The sequence below is a fragment of the Eleutherodactylus coqui genome, chromosome 5 (assembly GCF_035609145.1).
Source record: "Eleutherodactylus coqui strain aEleCoq1 chromosome 5, aEleCoq1.hap1, whole genome shotgun sequence".
Classification (NCBI taxonomy): domain Eukaryota; kingdom Metazoa; phylum Chordata; class Amphibia; order Anura; family Eleutherodactylidae; genus Eleutherodactylus; species Eleutherodactylus coqui.
In genome coordinates, this window is record NC_089841.1 from 259,006,450 (window position 1) to 259,028,116 (window position 21,667).

At 46.7% G+C, this 21,667-nt stretch overlaps 1 protein-coding gene across 2 annotated transcripts in view; it reads left to right on the top strand.

Moving 5' to 3' along the window:
- Positions 1-21,667, top strand: part of PGPEP1 (pyroglutamyl-peptidase I) — a 35,281-nt gene that overhangs the window by 7,758 nt on the left and 5,856 nt on the right. The window contains exons 2-4 of one of the 2 annotated variants that reach the window (XM_066604592.1): positions 547-599; positions 2,851-2,967; positions 15,051-15,283. In XM_066604592.1, the coding sequence (XP_066460689.1) occupies positions 547-599; positions 2,851-2,967; positions 15,051-15,283 (403 nt within the window). Of the gene's footprint in view, positions 1-546; positions 600-2,850; positions 2,968-3,791; positions 3,901-4,849; positions 4,958-15,050; positions 15,284-21,667 lie in introns of those variants that run through there. The other variant, XM_066604594.1, reaches the window with a different exon arrangement.

A 21,667-nucleotide genomic window follows, 5' to 3' on the forward strand; every position in this document is an offset into this window, starting at 1 on the left:
ACCTGTCATGGGGGGTTGTAGTATAGAAGCTCCTGGCAGATCTCTGCGATGTCTGACGTCCTTGTCAGGTCTGCTAATGGCTGCAGCGGTCACGTGAGTTGTAAGTAAACCGGAGAGAGGAGTCGGGGAGCCGGACGGCAGCGGGAGATGAGAATTGTGTAATATATTAATGTATTGCCCTGCCCATTCATACATACATTACGGAAAGGAAGCCGATAAAGCAGAGATTTAAAGGGAAAAAAACCCGTACTGTTCGTGTCCAACGACTCGCTATGGGGACCATCCGCCATACAGATAAAGACTTCAGCGCGAACATTACCCTGAAACTCTGCTATCTGCTGATAATGTGAATTTCTGTATAGGGCGCATTGTGAAGCCCCTCTACATGGTCACCGGGGGGTGTATTTAGATATATTTATAGTGTTGGCCTGAACGTCAAATCTGTTCTAGTCGAAATGATTCTGTTTAATGACCTGTTAGCCTCTTACTAGGGGAGTCTTCCAGATGAAACCTGAAATTGGTGACTTTTATATTATGTCATTGCAGGGTTTGGCCCATTTGGGGAGCATGCTGTTAATGCAAGCTGGGTGGCTGTACAGGTAAGTGTCCACCTGGTGCTGTTAGGGGGTGATGGAGCCGGGTCATTGTTTTATCCTGGCCTGCTTGCTGGTTCCAGCACTGTCTTCTAATTGCCTTGTGCTTGCTCTTCCATAGACTTGTATAGTAGTCTGCCCAATGTAATCTTCAGAGGGAATACCACAGGAACCGGAGAATAACAAATGCATCACCTGCCACCATGACTTCGTTTATGGTGCTGGAGGGGACACGTTCCCTTTAAGCGTGGTTTAGTTCTGACATTACGGCTAGTTTCACACTAGTGTATTAGTATTTCTTCCTGACCCAAACCCACAACCTCATAGACTCTCTAATACTTATTACCTTGGATGCACGTGGCCAATCAGGTTTTGTTTCTTTTAATATTTATTGATGCATTTTAGCACAATGAAAACAGTAATAATTTATATTCAAAGTCTATGTAAATGACATCTAAAGTACTACTCCACCGCAATGTGTATTTAGAGAACTTTTCATAAAGTTGATGAGTTAGGATCGCCTCCTATCTTAGGGGAGCATGCGATAATGACAAGCGTGGTCTGCTGTAATACTTCTCACCATTGTTCAGCCATGTATCCTCCATCTTTTATCTTGTAAAATTTCAGTAAAAACAATTTAAAAGAGAAACCTTGTTCGCTTTGGCTAACGGCTAGGCCAGAACACTGCTGACTCTTAACAAACCTAATTAAGGGCTCATTCACACGGGCATATTGGCTCCTCGTATTACGCACGGACATATCCCGGGCGTAGCACATGGTGAACGTAGTCAATGAAAGTCTGTTCTATGGGTTGTGTATGATACGCTGTCCATATGGAAAACATTAAGTAGGGCAGTGTTTTCATATGCAGCCCTTTGGGTGCATTCACATGCTGCGGAACTATGTTTCCTATTAACCCTTTGCAATCCAATTTTAGATTCAGTGTTTCCTAGGGGGCTTCCTCTTTCTGTCATTATACAATGGCGCCATCTTCTGGGTAGAGCCACTACTGCTGCATGAAACATGCCGAAGAGGCCACCGACAACAGAGTGGCCAGTAATATACAGTAAGAATACCCTGCCGGACATCTTCTGACATCGGAGCTGTACAGGCTTCAATCAGAATGTCTTCAAATGTCAGACAGTGGATTTGAAAGGGTTAAAGTAAATGCGATAAAAGTAAATCCTGTTCACATGCAGAGGGGGGAAAATAGCTGCAGATTTTCATCTAACTGTACTGTAACTCTAACTTGCAGTTCCATTGCAGAAATTCGGTAGCAAAACTGCAGAATTTTTGCAACATGTGAATGCCCCCTAAAGTGTAGTATACGCATGATAAGCGTTTAGGATGCTTTCACACGTCTTTCGTTTGCAGTGGATTTTGTCAGATTCCCCTCCACCCCCTGCAGGGAAAAATTGCTCATGTGTATGACTCCATTCAAAGGTGGGTAGGGGTAACATCTCTCCTTAGGGAGAGAACCAAGAAAGTGAGCAAGGAGAGTTATAAGGCCATCCATGCTCCTCTGGGTAATATGCAAATAAGGAAGATGGAACAATACCTCTGCAGCGCCTGCTATTGGATGGCAGCATTCCTGCAAATCAATGCTTGACCCTTTATACAGGTCTGTAGAACAATGATTATGAACTGAAAACCAAGCCAGAATTCATACACAGACAGCTGTTTCAGGGGGTTTGCCCCCTCACCAGTGTGCAGTAGGATCCTGGCTTGGCTAGTGAGAGGCTTGTGACAAGGCTTCTTCTACTGCACACTGATGAGGGACAAAAACACCGAAACAGCTGTCATGGTATGCATTCTGGCTTGGTTTTCAATTCCCAATTATTGTTCTACAGACCTGTGTTCCATCGTCCTTATTTTCTCCATTCAAAAGAATGGGGTTCATATTGGTGCGTCTTGCAACGCATAAATCTCACGCAAGTTTCTTGCGTGAAAACAATCCAAATGTGGTTTTATATTCATTAAAAAACTTTGTTTTTAAACTTTTCACACAGTTTTAACAAGACTTTTTCTTAAACTTTTTTGGGGGGCAGCATGCCTATGAGACTGTACACTTGGGCACGGTTTTACAGACCAATGGTCCGTGGGGGGAAAAAAATTGCTGCTTGAGCTATTCTTGTCCGTAGGCACAGACCAAAATACGTGCTGGTGGATGCAAGCTGCGCAAAGGCTTTTAGGACGTAAATCACAATACGGCTGTCTGAATGAGGCCTAAAGCATTTTCTCAATCTTCTTGTTGCAGGAATTGGATAAGCTAGGCCTTGGAGACCGAGTTGAGCTGCATATCTATGAAGTTCCAGTTGAATATCGAACCGTGCAAAGGTTAATCCCTGACTTATGGATAAAGCACAGACCTCAGGTAATCTTGTGAAATTATTCATTTATTAAGGTGACTATTCATTTATACTTTGGCCCTCTCTAAAGTGTGTGTGTGTGTGTGTGTGTGTGTGTGTGTGTGTGATGATTTCCTGCATTACACAATCTAAATGTGATTGTTCTCAGCAAGAGAAACCAAGTAATCTTGTAGATAGGATACCTTTTAATGTTTAAAAAAAATACATGATGTTGCAGCTAGCTTTCCAACATAATTGGGGGTTTTCCTCAGGCTTTCCTCAATTGATCGGCCCACATTCCTATAGCTGAGGAATGTGGGCCGATCAATTGGCTTTCGGTATAGGGGTGTCTTTATTGAGTTGCTTGAAATTTTTATGGTGGTGTCCAAAAAGTTCATTTCTGTAAGGAAAGGAGAATACCGTGGTTTCCATGCTGGTGATCATAATGTAAGTATAACGGACTTATAAAGTGATGCAATAGAAAATAATTTCAACCTAATGAGGGTGCCAAACCATTCAACTATAATCATGAGACTTGGTCCCATTCAGAGGAGGATGATCATATCTTGGCACTGCAAAATAAGTTAGCGCTATACAAATAAAGATTATTATACCTTTCCTTAAATGGGACCTCTGGTACTGGTTGTGGAAGGGTGGGCTCTTTGTCTTCGAGTCTTGTTGGTCGTTGAGAGCGGGAGTTCTGGGATCTCTGCTTGAGTGGTGTGTCAAATGTGATGTTAGACGAGTGTAGGGCCTCTTGACCTTCAGGTAGTGATCTGATGGCATGGTTTTTAGAATGAGAGCATAAATGGACAGCTCTATCTAATGTATTTGTGCTCTTTGTAGGGCTAGGGTAATGGGGCGGAGTTGGCGGCTTTCTAAAGTGGATGGGGCAAGGATCCGCAAAAAGTTGAACCCCCGATTCTGTTCTTGGGAGAGGCAAAACCTTTCTGGCTGCTGTAAGTATCTTGTCCCGTGCCTCCAGTGTAATTTGAGGATTATGTCTCTGGGTAGGCTGGCATTATGAGGTTTTGTCAGGGCTTTACGGATGGGGAACAGCCGAGATAGTTTTATGCCCGTCAGCGGGGGAAGGTCTTGGAAAACATTTAGTGCTGCCGCTTTTAGTGCGGTGAAGCGTTTGGAAAGGCCCTCTGATTCCTAGGTTGTCTCCTCTGGACCGGTTTTAGTTCTAGCATTTCTATTTTACTTGTTTCATCACTACGGGCGTCCCTGATCCTCGTCTAGAGTAGCAATGACCTCATTGGCCCATTGGAATAGATCTTGTAATTGCTTAGAGAATTCAGAGACTGCTAGATGGAGTTCTTTTTTGAACAGCTGACTGACGTTCTCATATAAGGCTTTCCTGTTGAAGCTTTGGGTAGGGCCAGCATTGGCCAGTGAGGTTGTTGGTGTCTCATCATGGTCTAGTGGGGGAGAGTGTGAGTCCTGTTCCTGATCTGTCATAGTTGCTGGTAGTTAGGAACAAAACCTTTCAGTGATGGTCTGTGCAGAGCTGTGTGGTTAGGAGTTCCTATGTTTTCAGTGTTTTGGCATATTTAGGCACTTTACATCTTAGAAATTTCTCTCATGTACCATGGATCCCCAATTACAGCAGCATGTCGGCTCTGTACATCTTTACTGAGTTAAGGGTCAAGTCATAACAGGATAAGGGCAGGTTGTCACCCAGGAGCTTCTGGAAAGGGTTGCACTCCGGTAAGCTAAACCTCCGAATAAACTGGACTTAGGCCTAAAGCACAGCATTTTCCAGTAAAAAAAAAATTGAGGTGCACGTCCTCAATGATTGTGCGGTTCTCAAGCTGAACCTTCAGCTTAAGAGAAAGTTTTAGTCTTGCTGTTTGATCTATGCAGTGAATTATTGAAATGTGTGACCTTTTTATATTCCACTAGGTGGCAGCAGAGCTCTGATATTTAGTTGCTGGTTGGAGGAAGACCGAAGAGTATACACCTGAATTGTATTATGAGGGGTGGAAATAGGGGATCGTTATGCAGAGCTAAGTATGTTTCTCCAATGGCCAGGCATAATAGTTGTAATGGACGGTGCTTTTTTTTTTTTTTTTTCTCTTCTCTCTGCTGAGAGTAACCTCTCAATAGCTGGCAGAGGCTTCCCCTCTGATTGCCCCCTTTGCTGCAGATGGGCTCAATTGCTGCCAGGATTTCTCTTGTTCTGCTGCAGAATGTCTCATACCCATCAGTACAGGCCACGATCGGCGCTTGCGGGACCGCAGACCCTCCAGGGGGCTCAGTCCCCGTTGTGACTCGATGGCCTCCCTCTCGATTTCCCGCTTCTCGCCGTGCTCCCACGGGCCTTCCTGGAACTCATATGGCTTCCTGGGCTTTTCTAGGTCTTACTTGGCCACGGTCCTTAAACGGCCGGGCAGGCTGCAAAGCTCCTCTGTTTGCTCCCCTTCATTCAGGGGTGATGTTGGAGCTGGTCTTTGGGGGGTTATGAGAGTTCGGGAGTCTGGTTTTCCTTGGATTTTATAGTTTGGTTGTGGAACTCCCAAGCCCCACACCTGCTCTTGCTGACAGCTAGACCATGCCCCATATACCGTGATTTTAATGGAATTGTGCAGGATTCGTAGTCCTCTTGTTGCTTTAACCCACTGATTAAATCTACACAGTATTTTTACTAATGGCCAGGATTAAAGGTCCTACAATGTAGCAGGCGCAGGTTGTGTGCTCAGCAGATAGCCGGTGACCTCGAGTAGGAGACTGAAGTAGTTTTATAGCCACTTCTGTCTTGTCTTTTTCAGCCTACATGGCACTCAGTGAGCATTGTATACACTAAAATAAAGCACAGACATGGTGGGAATAACAATGCCAGAACAGGATGAGCAGAGGAGTAAATACTTAATTAGTCCACTGATGAGGGATGTGGAGGTTTTATGGTCTCTAAATTGGTGTTGGGGAGGGTGGGGTGGTAGAGGAGGGACAACAGGCCTGTGTGTTATCTCTGCTATAGATTTCTCATTCTCCAGTGATGCATGAATCCACTTCCAATGTTTATTCTGGTCTTGAGAGGTCAAAGATGGTTACAAACTTCTACTCCCAAATTCTTTTATGATGTTATTTGAAGTTGCCTTTTAATATAGTAACAGTTTCAGATGGAACTAAAGAATCTTCTGAATAAATTGGCACAACTGGACAATGACCTTTTCTTTTTACTAGATGCAAAAAGGAACATTTAATTCCCAAAGGACTTTGCCTGAAGAATCCCACTCTGAACACCTATAATACCCCTTAGCACAACGTCTTTGCTACAGGACCTCTGAGAGACCGTGGAACCACCTTATCCATATCTTCTACAGCAGCAAGAGAAAGGCCCTTGTGGAGATACAAACTTTAAGGAACAAACCTATAGATTGGTAGAGTTGGAGGCCTCCAGGATCACCCGGTCCAACCCCTTGCTCAGTGCAGGGGCCACTCTCACACTTTTTTTTTTCACCTTTTGCTGAAAGACAACAATGAGCCTTATCAGGGATTCACAGCGGAATACAGCTGATACTATTGTCTCAGCTGTATCCTGCTGACAGGCTGGGTATGAAGAACAAAACAGTCCAGCTGTGTTCTTCATACCCTGCTCGGAGCGCTCGGCTGCATAACAGCCAGGCGCTCTGTGCAGAAAACAGCTGGATACAGAAGGCAAGCAGGGACACCCCACTTGTCTTCTGCATCCTCCGCTCAGAGGGCTCAGCTGTACAATAGCCGGGCGCTCTAAACAGGGAACAGCTGGATCCAAAAGATAAGTGGCCCCGCTTGTGTTCTGCATCCTCCGCTCGGAGCGCAAGGTGATCGCTCAAACATTTGAGTGACCACCTTGCGCCGTAAATGACACAACGATTATTGATCCAGACCTCTTTTGAGCGATAATTGTTGTCTTAATGGGCCTTAAGACTGAAAGACTTCTTCCAAGACTTTCAAGCACCCAAACACAGGAAAAACTGAGGGCCAAGAAGAAATCTGTTTGGATACCCCCTCCTGGCCACAACATCGCTTTGGGAAAATATATAGACTCCTTTTAGACAAATAGTGCAATCTTCTATATTGGACAAACAGAAAAAGGAAGCATTTAATATCAATATGCAGGAAAGAAGGGCCATCCATGCATTCAAAGACGACAAGGAGCTCACTATTAAGCCTGCCGATAAGAGTGGTGCTATAGTCCTCATGAATACATCAGACTACTAGAAAGAAGCAGGAAGACAGCTGACGAACACTAGATACTACACGAAACTGGATCAAGACCCGAATCAAAAATATGTGAGGGTATTGGCGGGTCATCCGAAGTCTGAGGGCTCCACAAAACTCTTGGATTTGATACCGGGGAGAACTCCAGGGTTGGTGTATTTTACATGCTACATTATTCAGGTGTGGGAATTCTTACAGTATTTCTCACCAGTGGTTTGAGCGCACCTTCTACCCATCCTGAGATTCTTTTTAGCTGGTGTGCAACCAGCTACTTGCACACCATGGACCTGCTGAATAAACTGTGTCAACCATAGGTCCCCTTGCTGATGGTGCCATCCCGGCCAACAATGTCTCACACAAGGAAGGACTGACCGCCTGCCAGGTACACTTCGAGGGAAATGGGGTTGCCTCTGAATCAGTGTAACAACTCTTAACAAGATATATCCTTTGGCAAAGGGATGTCCTTGCAACTAGCCAGAGCCGCGCATGGGCAGTAAAATGGCACTGCGATATGCCAACCTTTTCATGGCAAAACTGGAGTGACTTTCTGGCCCCCTGCTCCAGCAAGCCATTTTTAGCTTACTTCTGCTACATTGATGACATCATAATCATCTGCACCAACACCGAACACGAACTAATAAAATTCCATGAGAGATTCAATGCATTCCACCCCACCATAAACCTGACATTGGGCAACTCGTATACTGAAATCAACTTTTTGGACACCAGCCTAAAAATTTCAAATAACTCAATACAGACATCCCTATACCGAAAATCTATTGATCAGCCAACATACCTCAGATGGGACAGTTTCCATTCCAAACGCATCAAAAAGGCCAACTGATAGAACAGGATCTGCTCCAACCCAATAGACAGGAACATTTATACCATCCTAAAAGGGCTTTTTTGAATCAAGGCTACCACCCCAGCCCAACTGATGACCAAATCACCGGAGCCACCAGGATACCCAGAAATGAACTAATCCAATACACAGAGAGCAGGAAGAAAACGTTTGTGTGCCTATAGTAGTGACCTATAATTCACTGCTAGAGGTACTAAGGAAAAGCACAAAGCAACTCCATCACACCCTACATGAGGATGACCGTCTGAACACCATATTCCTGGACCCTCCCCTTCTGTGTTACAGGCAGCCTCCAAATTTGAGGTTTCCTTCCCCCAACCAATTTATAGACCATACAACTTCACATCCTTCTCAGTGGACTAATTAAGTATTTACTCCTCTACTCATCCTGTATTGTTTTAAGTGCAAATTAATCCCTGTCTATGTATGACTTTTCAGCTCTATTCAATTTAACCCCTTAGTGACAGCCTGTTTGCGCCTTAATGACCAGGCCAAATTTTTGAAATCTGACATGTCACTTTAACATGGATATGCAAAACCTTTACGGAGTTATTCTAAGTGATTCTGACATTGTTTGTTTTTTTTTTCACCACATATTTCGTAATTTATTTAGGTTGTAAAAATAGACAATTTGTCTATTTATTAAAAGTGCCAATAAAATCGTTTTTGTTTTTTCCACATTTCAATTGTGATGTCTGAATTATGTGTAAACATACTGTACAAATTTTTGATACATTTCTGACTTTACTTTATTCTGGACACATTTGAAAAACTTTTTTCTTTCTTTTAACCAATTAGGGGACGTACAAATTTAACATTACTTAACATTTTAAGGAACACTTTGTTTTCTCACACCAAGCCAAGATTGCAAAGGCTTATAGGTAGATACGTACACAAATGACCTCACTTTAAAAACTGTACCCCTTAATATATTCACTGAGGGGTCATGATCATTTTGACCCCACAGTGTCTTTTTTCAGGAGCTAATACAATTTAGATGAGAGATTTCATATTTTTGCAAATATGTAATTTTAAAGAGAGTATTGTTTTTTCTCTAGTGCACATGAAAATGAAAATTTACACCCCAAAATGCATCCCCTGTTTGTCCTGTGTTCAGAAACATAGCCATTATGGCCCTAATATTATGTCTGTATCCACAACAATGTTCGGGGCAGCGGATGGTTTTCAGAAGACCTTTTTCTTGGAGGGGTTTAGGGCCCAGTGCACACCTGTAGAGCCCTTGAGCGACCAAAACGATGGAGAACCCCCTAGAAATGACCCCATTTTGAAAATTGGACCCCTTAACAAACTCATCTAGGGGTGTACTGCGTATTTTGACCCCAGTTTTTGAATGAATCAAAGCAAAAGGAAAACATTACGATAATTTTTTTTTGTCACAATTGTGTCAATTTAACCCCTTAGTGACAAAGCCTGTTTGCGCCTTAGTGACGGAGCCAAATTTTGGAAATCTGACATGCGTCGTTCAACGTAGCATAACTCCGTAAAGGCTTTACATATCCAAGTGATTCTGACATTGTTTTTTCGCCACATGTTGTACTTCATTTTGGTTGTAAAAAGAGACCGATATAATTTGTGTATATTTATTAAAAGTACCAATATTGGAAAAATTTTGAAAAAATTGTCATTTTTTTTCACATTTTCAACTGTAATATCTCAAATATGTCCAAACATATTGTATACATTTTTGATAAGATATATATTTCCATCTGTTTACTTTATTCTGAATGCACACTTGAAAAACTTGTGTGTGTGTTTTTTTTTTAACCATTTAGAGGACGTACAAATTTAACATTACTTTTCAGCATTTTGAGGAACACTTTGTTTTCCTGCACCAAGCCAAGTTTCCAAAGGCTCATGAGTGTCAGAATAATAGATACCCCCCCCCCCCAAATGACCCCATTTTAAAAACTACACCCCTTAATGTATTCACTGAGGGGTGTCATGAGTATTTTGACCCCACCAGTTTTTTTCAGGAATGAATTCAATTTAGAGGAGAAAAAATAAAATTTCATAGTTTTGCAAATATGTCATTTTAAAGACCTATTTTTTTCCTATATTGCCCATGAAAATGAGGATTTACACCCCAAAATGGATACCCCCGTTTCTCCCGTGTTCAGAAACATACCCATTGTGGCCCTAATCTTATGTCTGGATGCACAACGGGACCCAAAATGAAAGGAGTAGTCGGTGTCTTTCAGAACATAAATTTTGCTTGAAGGCGTTTTAGGCCCATAGCACTTTTGTAGAGCTCTTGAGCAGCCAAAACCAAAGAGAACCCCCACAAGTGACCCCATTTTGAAAACTAGACCCCTTAACGATTTTATCTAGGGGTGTACTGCCCATTTTAACCCCACAGTTTTTGAATGAATTCAAGCAAAGCAAAAGGAAAAAAATGTGATTTCCGTTTTTTGGCAATTCTGTCGTTTTTAAAACTGCTTTTTTTTTTTGTACAGCACACACATGAATGAAGACTTGCACCCCAAAATGGATACCCCTGTTTGTCCCTTGTTCAGAGACATACCCATTGTGGCCCTAATCTTTTGTCTGGATGCACAACGGGGCTCAAAATGAAAGGAGTAGTCGATGGCTTTCAGAACAGAAATTTAGCATGAAGGTCATTTAGGCCCCATTGCCCACTTGTAGAGCCCTTGAGCGGCCAAAACGACAGAGAACCCCAACAAATGACCCCATTTTGAAAACTAGACCCCCTAACGAATTTATCTAGGGGTGTACTGTGTATTTTTACCCTACAATTTTTGAATAAATCTAAGCAGTAGGAAAAATAATACAATTTTCATTTTTTTGGCATTTGTATCCATTTAAAAACTGTTTTTTTGTACAGCACACATAGAAATGAAGACTTTCACCCCACAATGGATACCCCTGTTTGTCCCGTGTTCAGAAACATACCCATTGTGGCCCTAATCTACTTAAAGGACACATGGCTAGGCTTATAATGGAAGGAGCACCCGTTGGATTTCAGGGTACAACGGAATAAATTCCAGGCCACATTGCCCACTTATAGAGCCATTGAGCGTCTAAAACGATAAAGAACCCCCACAAATGACCCCATTTTAAAAACTAAACCCCTTAATGAATTAATTTAGGGGTGTACTGCGTATTTTGACCCCACAGTATTTGAATAAATCTAAGCAAAGCAGAAGGAAAAAAAATTACGATTTTCATTTTTTTGGCAATTTTGTCTATTTAAAAACTGTTTGTTTTTTTTGTACAGTTTACATAGGAATGAAGACCTTCACCCCAAAATGGATACCCCCGTTTGTCCCGTGTTCAAAAACATACCCATTGTGGCCCTAATCTACTTATAGGACACATGGCAAGACCTGTAATGCAGGGAACACCCGTTGGATTTCAGGGCAGAACTGAATAAATTCCAGGCCCCATTGTTCATTTGTACGGAATAAAAATTGACTCCCTAAAAATCCCCCTCCCCCACACACTCCGCGCCCTTTTCGGCATTCCCCAAATCTTAGATAAAAGTAGTAATGTGAACTGTGTGGTATTTCCGAAGACGGGTAATTACGGAGGCTGGTTGGGATGGGTACATGGGGCAATAAAACCGTGTATCCCCCCTCCTCTCATGCTTTTTGGGGGTAATTTCTTGACCTCAGTGGTGGGTATGGGGTGTAAAAAGTGGCGCTCTGTGAGGCTACGTAAGCTTGATGAGGTGCGGCGTTCTCGCACAGAAGACGCTCAACAAGCTTTTCCTGGAACTGCAGGAAGGCGAGCGTTCCTGGGGCTTCTTGTAAATTGTGTATTACAGGTAGCGGTCTGAATAACGCCAGGCTCACGCAGCCGTAGGCGGAATCCGCTTGTGGAGGCCAGCAGCGGATCCCATCTGTGAGCCCGGCTGTGTCCCTGCGTACGGCCGCCTATTGTACTGCGCATAACTGCCTACTCACACGGGCGGTCATTCGCAGTACTTTTTTTTTTTTTTTAATTTGTATTTCCCGCACCGTCGCTTAGCGATGACGCGGGTACCCGCAGCCCGTACACAATGTAGTTGCGTATGGGCTGCGGGTATATCCGCGACCATGGAGCACAATGGGCAATTCGCAAAAGTCCTCCGTGATGTCCTGCAGCGATTTGGTCCTCCAGCCTGATGCTAGTCTTCTGCGCATGTGCGCCAGACGTCATTACGTCAGCCACATGTGCAGAAGGCTGGGAGGTCCAGCAAATTTGAAATCTCCTGGCTTACAGCTACTGAAGGTAGGTGGCAGCCTGGAGAGGTCACCGGGGACCCCAGTGACTCTTTTTAGTGATTGCTGTTATCCATTGGAGAGTCAATTTTTTTTTCTGCACAAGTGAGCAATGGGGCCTGGAATTTATTCAGTTGTGCCCTGAAATCCAATCGGTGTTCCCTTCATTACAGGCCTAGCCACATGTCCAGTAAGCAGAGTAGGGCCCCAATTGGTATGTTTCTGAACACAGGACAAACAGGAGGATCCGTTTTGGGTGAAAGTCTTCATTCATGTGTGTGCTGTACAAAAAAAACCACTAACCCCTTAACGACGGCCCCACCGGGAAACTACGTCCTCAGTAAGTGGGCTTTAATCCTAGAGGACGTAGTTTTATGCATCCTCTTGGATTGATGCCCACTTGCCTGAGGACGTGACAGCTCCATGCTGTCGGTGCCCGCAGGTAGCCGACAGCATGGAGCTGTCATCCCAGGATGCGGGCAGTCCCCCTCCCCATATGGCGATCGGCGGTATCCAATGGATAGCGCCGATCGCAAAAAAGTAAAGAAAAGTGCCTAAAAAGTTAGATATTTAGCTGCCCTGATGGATCGAATCCATCAGAGAAGCTGAAAATTCTTACCTGGCTTGTCGGCGGTGTCCCCCGGAGATCGGGTCCTCCCAGACCCGCCGCCGGTCTTCTGCACATGCGCGCCAGACGATGACGTCAGGCGCATGCGCAGAAGCCCGGGAGCCCCCGGCAAAATTGAAATCTCCTGGCTCCTGAAGGTAGCCGGGAACCAGGAGGTGTTACGGGGGACCGTGGATCCGATCCATGAGGGGAGCTGAATCTTTAACTTTTTAAACCTTTTTATTTACGGTTATGCAGCGGCGATCGCGTGACTGGCGTGGGGAGGAAGCTTCCTGCAGCCCCTCATGACAGCTTCATATTGTCGGCTACTTCAGGTAACCGACAGCATGGAGCTGTCGCATCCACACCCTGCAGAGCTTTAATCCCCGAAGCGAGTGTCTTTTTACGGCCCTGGGGATTAAAGCCCAGTAAAGTAGGATGTAAAAGTCTATGGGCTGGTCACTAAGGGGTTAAGGCTGAAGAAGAATCTGCAGAGGTTCGAAAGCTGCTATATCAGGTATTTTTGTTAGACATGATAAGGTACCCTCTTCATGCCCTGTTTCCCTGAAAATAAGGCAGGGAGATAGAGAGAGAGATATATAGATATATATTTTACATGTGTGGACACTTTAAATTGACTTTTAGTAACTGTAATTGGGGCTAATTTTTGGAGTAGGGCTTATATTTCACGCATCCTGAAAAATCATGCTGCATCCTCACAAACCCTGAAAAAATAATGGCTGGGCTTATTTTCAGAGTAACAGGGTATCTACAAGATTACTTGTTTGTTCTTGCTGAGAACAATCACATTTTGCTCTACTGGCTAACACGGTACCAAACTTTTTTCCTTTTACATCACGGAGTTTTCTTTCAGCTGACATCTGCCTGCAATAGCTCCGATCAGCACTGCTGCTCATAGCGGTGGTTAACTCTTTAATGCCGCCATCTATTCTGAGAGGCATTTAAATGTCCTGATCGATGTTCGGGAGTCCCAAATAGCCCCCTGAATGCTGATATCACGGGGTGCTGTGTGGTTGCCATGGCAGCCAGGGGCCTTCTGAAAGCTTACCTAGTAAGCCATGAGATCACGGTATACTGTAATACTATGGTATTAGGTCATACTGCAGGAACGTTTTGGTTTTTTTTTTTTCCCCACTTAAGGAAAAGAACCAATTTTTTTTTTTTTTTGAGGGGTTGGTAGACTTACTACAGAGCATCGTTCTGGCATCAGCATGTTTATAGGGTGGAGATTGACTATGTAGGTTTTAGTCTTTTGGGTTGCAACATAACATTTTAGTTATTTCTTGAAGTACAACTCCTTTCAGCTAAAGGTTGGGTACAGTAGGTCTCATTTTTTTTCACTACTCGTAAGGTTTCTCGGCTGTCGCTGGTTCATACAGAACGAAGTATATAAAGACAACTGAGCAGTCAACTTTTTTTACCGCCATTTTAACTTTTTGCAACCGCTTTTGAAATTCTCCCCAGAGTAACATGTTTGAGCCTCCAGACTGTCCAGGACTTAATTGTCATGGTCACTAATAATCCCTTGACGGGTGGATCCTTCTGTGAGACTCTTCTGCTTTCTTGATGAGTATTAGTGCGCACCACGGATTACGGATGATGATTATTGCAGGGGATGAGCACACAGGACTAGATGAACTGACCTTGCTGCCCACAACCATCGCAGTCTCTGACCTGGAGCGTTTTAAAGGGGTTTTCTGAGATCTAATTAATTTTTTTTAAATGCATAAAATCCATCTCCGCTTCCATAATACAAGAAATGGTCACATAGTGTCCTCTCTAACATCACCTATCCAGGCTCCCCCAGCCTGCTTGTGGGGTGTAAACCAGGGGGGACCCAATACCTGTAGACCTATATCCGATGTGAGGACTGATGAGGATCCTCTGGATGGTCAGCACTTCTCAAGAGCAGGAAAAACACCTTTCCCATCTGCTTGTTACAGCTTTTACTCTGCACACTCCCATAGAAAAATACATCTGAAAGCCACAAAAATGCAGTGAGAAACCACCTAAAAGTGTACAGGATCTATATTGCTTATGTTGGTATTGGTTTGTCTTGTGAGGATGCTTCCTCTGATCCGATTAGATCTATCCTTGAACTTTTTAAAAGTAACTTCCATGTTCTGCTTGGTTTGTTGCCCGTATTAACCCTGTCCTTCTTGTTTATAGCTCATAGTGCACGTTGGGGTTTCTGGAATGGCCACAGCTATAACACTAGAAAAATGTGGCCACAACCAAGGTTATCTACGCCTGGACAACCGCCAGTTCTGCCCAGATACTCAGTGCTGTGTGGATGGAGGCCCAGAATGCTTGCAGTCTTGTATTGACATGGATGATGTTTGCAGGAGAGCCTCAGCAGCCGGACCGGATGTTCAGTTTACGGTGTCTACGGATGCGGGCAGGTACATAGATTGTGTTTCTTATGTCTCAAAGAATGTTGGTCGTCATTGAGCTGGTGTTTCACCCGAATGAGTAGGAATTATGGTCAATTTATGTTTATAAATGGGGTTAGCTGATCATGTGACCTCTGATAAACTGCAAGTCTTCACGTAAGAACGGTAACCAAGAAGGGCCGGGCCGGTACCAGAAACGCAGACTTGCTAAGATGATGGTATTTGGTTCATTTCTAAGCCATGTTGAAGCATATTTGTATCTATGTGCTTCTGAGTTCAGGAGACAAATGCTAAGCTGCATTGAGGTAATTGGTTTGCATTCTGGCATAGACTAACCAATAGCCCTGGCATCAGAATGCTCTGGGCCCCGGAAAATACAAAAGACTGTGAAGCCCTATACATGGCTTCCCTGGTACCCTCCATGTAAAGTCGGCCAATGCTGAGGGCACTGTCAGTGTTATCCATTGCATTAGGCAAGCACCATATTTGGGAGCGCTATCAAGAATTACAATTAGGGATTGTCTGCAATGTATGTAATGTTTTACCAAACATTTTTGTTAATGTCCCTTCGAGGGGAACCTGTCATCAACCCATTACTGCAGTGTCTGTCCCTGGGTAAAGTCAGCAGGCACACTCAGCTTGACTCCACTCCCCTGGACGGCTGTGCATGCACACTCCCATAGAAGTGAATGGGAGTGCACGCGCACAACCCTCTGAAAAGAGTCAAGCTTGCTTTGCATGGGCTAGGGGAGTATGAAAAGGGGCATCCTGGACTCCACAGCGCCTAAGCTATAGGCTCAGGTTCTACGGCTTATTTCGCTGCATCCTGAAACTTCTTTTTCTCGTCTGTTATCATTGGGGGACACAGCTCTGACCTTGGGTATAGCTTCTGCCACTAGGAGGCGACACTAAGCACAAAAGTGTTAACTCCTCCCACTAGCTATACCCCTCCTGCAAGCAGCATGCTAGCTCAGTTTTTAGCTTCGTGTCTAGGAGGCAGGACTGTCTCTCCTGCTGAGACTATTTTTTTATTTATTTTTATCAGTTTTTTTTCTCCGGAAGGCCAGGGCATAACGGGGAGGCAGGACTCTCCCCGTTAACCCACCGAGGGCGGCGAACAGAGGTGATATGTAGCCCTCTGTTGTCTGCCGGGCCCCCTCTGAAGAAAAGGAGGCACACTCGGCCACCAAACTGAGTGTGACCCGCCAGCCATAGAGCCCCCCCTTATTTATGGTCCGCCATCCACTGCCTCATCAAAGGCAGGCGATGGTGGGGAGAAGCTCTGCTGGAGCCCGGGAGCCACCCTACCTTAGTAAAGAGGTCCTGCGGCTGTTTGGTGGGCGCCCGCGGCTGTTTGGTGGGCGCCCGCGGCTTATATGCCGCGGCGGTATGGTGGGCGGCCTTTTTTAAAGTTGGCGCGGTTGTGGCCGCGTCTGATGTGCTGCCGGCGTCCGCCCGCTTCCAGGACGGCTGCGGCTTATGCACTTCCGGCCGGACTCGGCCGCGGCTGGTGTGTTGCTGGCCGCCCGTGGCCATTTTGTTGGCCGCCCGTACTGTCCCCTCCGCGACTGCTGTGCTGCCGGCCACCGGCGGCTACTTGTTCAGCGGCCGCGGCGGATGTGCCGCTGGCCGCCTCTGATGTCTCCCCCCGCGGCTGCTGTGTTGCTGGCCGCCCGCGGCTGATGTGCCGCCGGACGCCTGCGCCTGTGGGTGACGGCCGCGGCTGATGACCCCCCCCCCCCCCGCCCCCGCGGCTTGCGCTGCCCGCGGCTGAGGTTGCCGCGGACCCGGCGCGTGCCTGCTGCTCGTTTCGTGCAGGGGCTCCTCACGCCGTCGGCCGGGCATGCAGACGCCAAGCGGGCGTTTGATTTTTCCCGCCAAGCGGGCGTTTGATTTTTCCCGCCAAGCGGGCGTTTGATTCTTCCCGCCAAGCGGGCGCCTGGATTTTCCCGCCATGCGGGGGACTACCCTGTGGCGCCCCGCGTCCCTCTTTCCGTAGCGCCGCCTGGTGTACACATAGCGCCGCACAGCCGGTTTGCCGGCCCCACTCTCTGTGTTGGCGCAGGGACATTTTAAAATCACCTCCAAAGCGGCCACGCGCTCGGCGCCACGCGCAGCAGAACAGGCCACGCGATTTTTAGAGGTTGTGCACCAGCATTGCCCCCTACAGCAGCGTTGGTCACATGTTTCCTGCGTGCGTTGCCGCCGGTCAGGACGGGTGGTGGATAACCGTGTCGCACTGCCACCATTTCCTTGCTGCTGAACAGATTGCGTAGCTCTCGACGTTCGGGCGTTTGATTGCCATAGGCTGGTGTTTAATGCTACTGTGCGACCCGCTTTGCCCGCAGGCAGCAGCTGACCACTCCTTACGCAATCCTCTCAGCGAAACGGAGGTCGCCGGGACCCCTTCCATACTACCTCAGTCAAGAGGTAAGTATGTGGGTTTATTTTGTTATTGCCACCCGATGTGCGTTGCGCTGCTTGCTATGCCGCCTGCTGCGCTACTTGTTTCCCGTTGCGCTGCTTGTTAGCTGCGCTGCGCTAGTTATGCCACCTGCTGCGCTGTTACAGGGCTTATGCACCCGCAGCACCGATATTTATGCTGCGCCCGCGGCTGTTTGGTGGGCGCCCGCGGCTGTTTGTTGGGCGCCCGCGGCTGTACTCGCACAGGGAGTCTCTGGACTCATTTTTCCTCATGTCTGTCCCGAATCCGGTTGAACTCCTCTACAGACAATCGTACCACAGTGTCCGTGTCCAGGAGGACACGATGACAGCGGCCGGCAAGGGTCACATACTATGTGCGCTCTCGTTAAGGAACGAGACTACATCCAGCCGGAGAATATCTTGCCCTACGTACAACAGGGTTCAAGCTGCTTGTCGGCGGTACCCTAGGCGGCTGAGACCGGGGGTACTTCAATGCCCGAAGCAGCGCATGCACTGGTTTGAGCAGGCGTCAGCTTTGTCCCCTCAGTAGTTTCCTGCACCCTGGGTCGCAGTCCGGGACAGAGCCGCATATCAAGTGCGCTCTCTGCTGCTGTACTGGTCTACAAGCTGATTATCAGCGGTACCCCGGCCTTGATGTTAGGCCTGACCGGGTTGCCCTGGCTTTACAGCTAGCCCCCCGCTTTTCACTGCAGGCAACCAGACCGCTAGGTCCGATGCCGGGATAGCACGCGGACAGGGTCCGGCTAGTACCACATCGGTATGGGGTCTCGCTATTGTACGAGAGTTGCATTCCCCCCAAAATTAGTCACCTTATGGACAACATGTATTGGGCCTTGTATGGAGCAAGCTGTTAAGGCAGCAGTATGCAGGCCAAAACTCTTAAGGAAGTCAAACAGCCGTTGGGCTTCCTTCGGTCTGGCCAAGTCTTGTGGTACCCTTCTGAGGAATATACTATTCTCAGGAATTCTGTGAACACGTCGTATTCACCTCCACCCCACAGAAGCTTACGCTCCAGACGTTTTTCATAACTGCTAGCCTCCCTGGAGTTCCCACCTGCAGCTTCCTACAGGCAGCTTAGGGCGATCTACGATGACAGAAGAGCCGCATACTTTTTAGGCCCCCACCACAGACAGAAGTGACGCGGGGCGCCCCTCCGGCAGCGCTTTGTAATGCCGAGTTCGTTTCTTTTGGGCGTTCTCTGAACCACAAGGCATGTGTACTCTCTAGGAATGATTGACTGCTAGTTCTACAGCCGGGTCAGTAGAACGTGGATAGCTCTCTGCAGGAGACAGAGCTCCTGCGGACCCTGGTGGGGTGCAGAACAGGCCACGTTCCTCCCATTGGGGATGGGGAGACTGACCGTAGGAGTGCTCGGTATTCTAAACGGTCACTAGTGTCGGTTCAGGTGTAGAGCGCTGATCCTCAGCAAAGTAGGCCCTCCTAGTCGCTTGCGAGACTGATTGTATAGGAAGGTAAAACGTCCAATGGGGTTAAGGCGGACAGATCCAGCGACTCGCTGCGATCCTCCTGCATTGTTCTCCCTGCATTATGACTTGCAGGACAGCGTAAGACAGTCTATACTTGCACTGTCTGCAATTTTAGGGTTCCTCCATCCCTACTGTGGAGGTTTCCTCAAAGGGATCAGTGAGTCTCGGACCAGTGTACCCTTGCTGCCTTGTGCGGTCAATTTTTCTGTACCCAGTGGAGTCACACGGTTACATTGCATCCCAGCACGGGGCCAGCCCTAGTTGATCACGAAATGGGCAGATGTCCTAGCTAGCCCATGGGGCCATGCAGAGGCGGACGCCGTGGGCATTGTTGCAGAATCATGGAACCAAACTTTTTCCTCTCACGACCCTTTTTCAAGTTACAGCTAATCAGACAGCCGACGCCATGGACTGAGGCAGTCAGCATATACAGCATCAAGGTCATACGGCAGGCCTTCTAACCGTGGTCAACACAGGAGTCCAGCATGAGACGGTTGCATATCTCAACAGGTCGTTTCTCCACTGGCGTCTGGAGTCGAATATCCCTTCATCACGGAGGGACGGCGTAGGTGAGATCAAATACCTGGAGGTATACGGGACCTGACTTTACAACTAAGTCGCCTGGTAGAAGGCCCACAACCCTGATATTTCGGCGCCTATGGCTTCACAGCTCCATCTTCGGATGCCTATTGGGTACGGATGGTACAGGAAACGGTCGTTATCTACCCGCTGTATGGCCTACCGCCGGTATCAGGATCCACTTCGGTGAGGTATCGGTGGGCACCTTCTCGGTAGTTCCAAGGAACGCTCCAGGGCAGGTTTCTCGGTTGACTACGCTGGAGTACCTCGTGGAGGTAGCATGCTTCAGTCACGCTGGCGCGCTGCCGGTAGTCGCGGCAACTCCGACTGGATCCCTGCGTTTCCAGAGTGGACTCTTTACAATGACTCTGCCTTGCAGCAATTCAGGGCGACTATGCCAGCAAGGTCATATTCCCAGGCCGTATTATTTGGAAGCCGTGTGCCTTGTCGGAAGCCCCTTGTCTGGGTTTTGTTTTTTCTTCCCTCAGAGGGTGGATGGGGCTGTTATTTAGGCCCCTTTAGGCTCTGTCTGAGCATGCGGGATACCTAGCCATCCATTAACGCTGGTCGCAGTTGAAGGACAGATTGCTTCCTTACACATGCGACGCCTTATATTTTCCCGCCCCCTTGGGTACTGCTCTAGAACGTCCCAAGGTCAGAGCTGTGTCCCCCAATGATAACAGACGAGAAAACAAGATTTTGTAAGAACTTACTGTAAAATCTCTTTCTCGTCTTGTTCATTGGGGGACACAACACCCACCCAGTCTGGTATTGGAACTGTGATGTATACTCCCTAGGGGAGGGTCCTTGGTGCAGTCGCACACGGTGTTGGAATGAGTTACAGTTCGTGAGTATTGTTGTTTATTATCTATGTTGTATCCTACTGGCTGCTCCTACTGCTTGCACACAAACTGAGCTAGCATGCTGCTTGCAAGAGGGGTATAACTAGTGGGAGGAGTTAACACTTTTGTGCTTAGTGTCGCCTCCTAGTGGCAGAAGCTATACCCAAGGTCAGAGCTGTGTCCCCCAATGAAGAAGACGAGAAAGAGATTTTACGGTAAGTTCTTACAAAATCTTGTTTTCTGCTTACCTTTTTTACTTTTTTTTTTTAACAGTTGCGCTGTGGGTTAAATAAGGTTATTGTTTTATAGTTCAAGTTGTTACAGCCATACTAATTCTGATATTTTTTTGACAAGGCATTTTATATACCGTATATACTTGAGTATAAGCCAGGTTTTTCAGCACCAAAAAATTTGACCCCCGGCTTATACTTGAGTGAGGTTAAAAAAAAAAAATAACTCGCAATACTCCCTTCTCAGCCGGTGTCTGTGTTCCCGGCGCAATGTTCTCCCCGGCGGTGCGGCAAGCAGCTTCAGACTTCTTCCTGCTCGGTTTTTCAAGTCCCCCGCCGTCAGCGCTGTGTAACTAAGCTCTGTGATTGGATAGAGCGCCGGCTGTGATTTACTGGCGCTTGATCCAATCCCAATGCTTAGTTACACAGCGCTGACGGTGGGGGAACTGAAAACCGAGCCAGGGAGATGACAGCGGGGAAAAGTCTGAAGCGGCTTTCTGCACCGCCGGGAACACAGACGCTGGCTGAGAGGTGAGCATTGCAGGTTTTTCTTTTACCTAGTATATACTCGAGTAGAGCTAGGCTTATACTCGAGTCAAGACGTTTTACCACACACAACACTGGTGAAACTTATTGACTTGGCTAATACTCTAGTATATACGGTAGTTCTTGACTGCCCATGGAGGCCTCATGTCCACTTGAAAAATACAATCCGCGCAGAATCCGCGGCGGATTCCACGCGGATTAGCTTTAAATGGTATTTTATTTATTTTTTTGCATGCAGATATCCGCACACATTGCTATCAATGT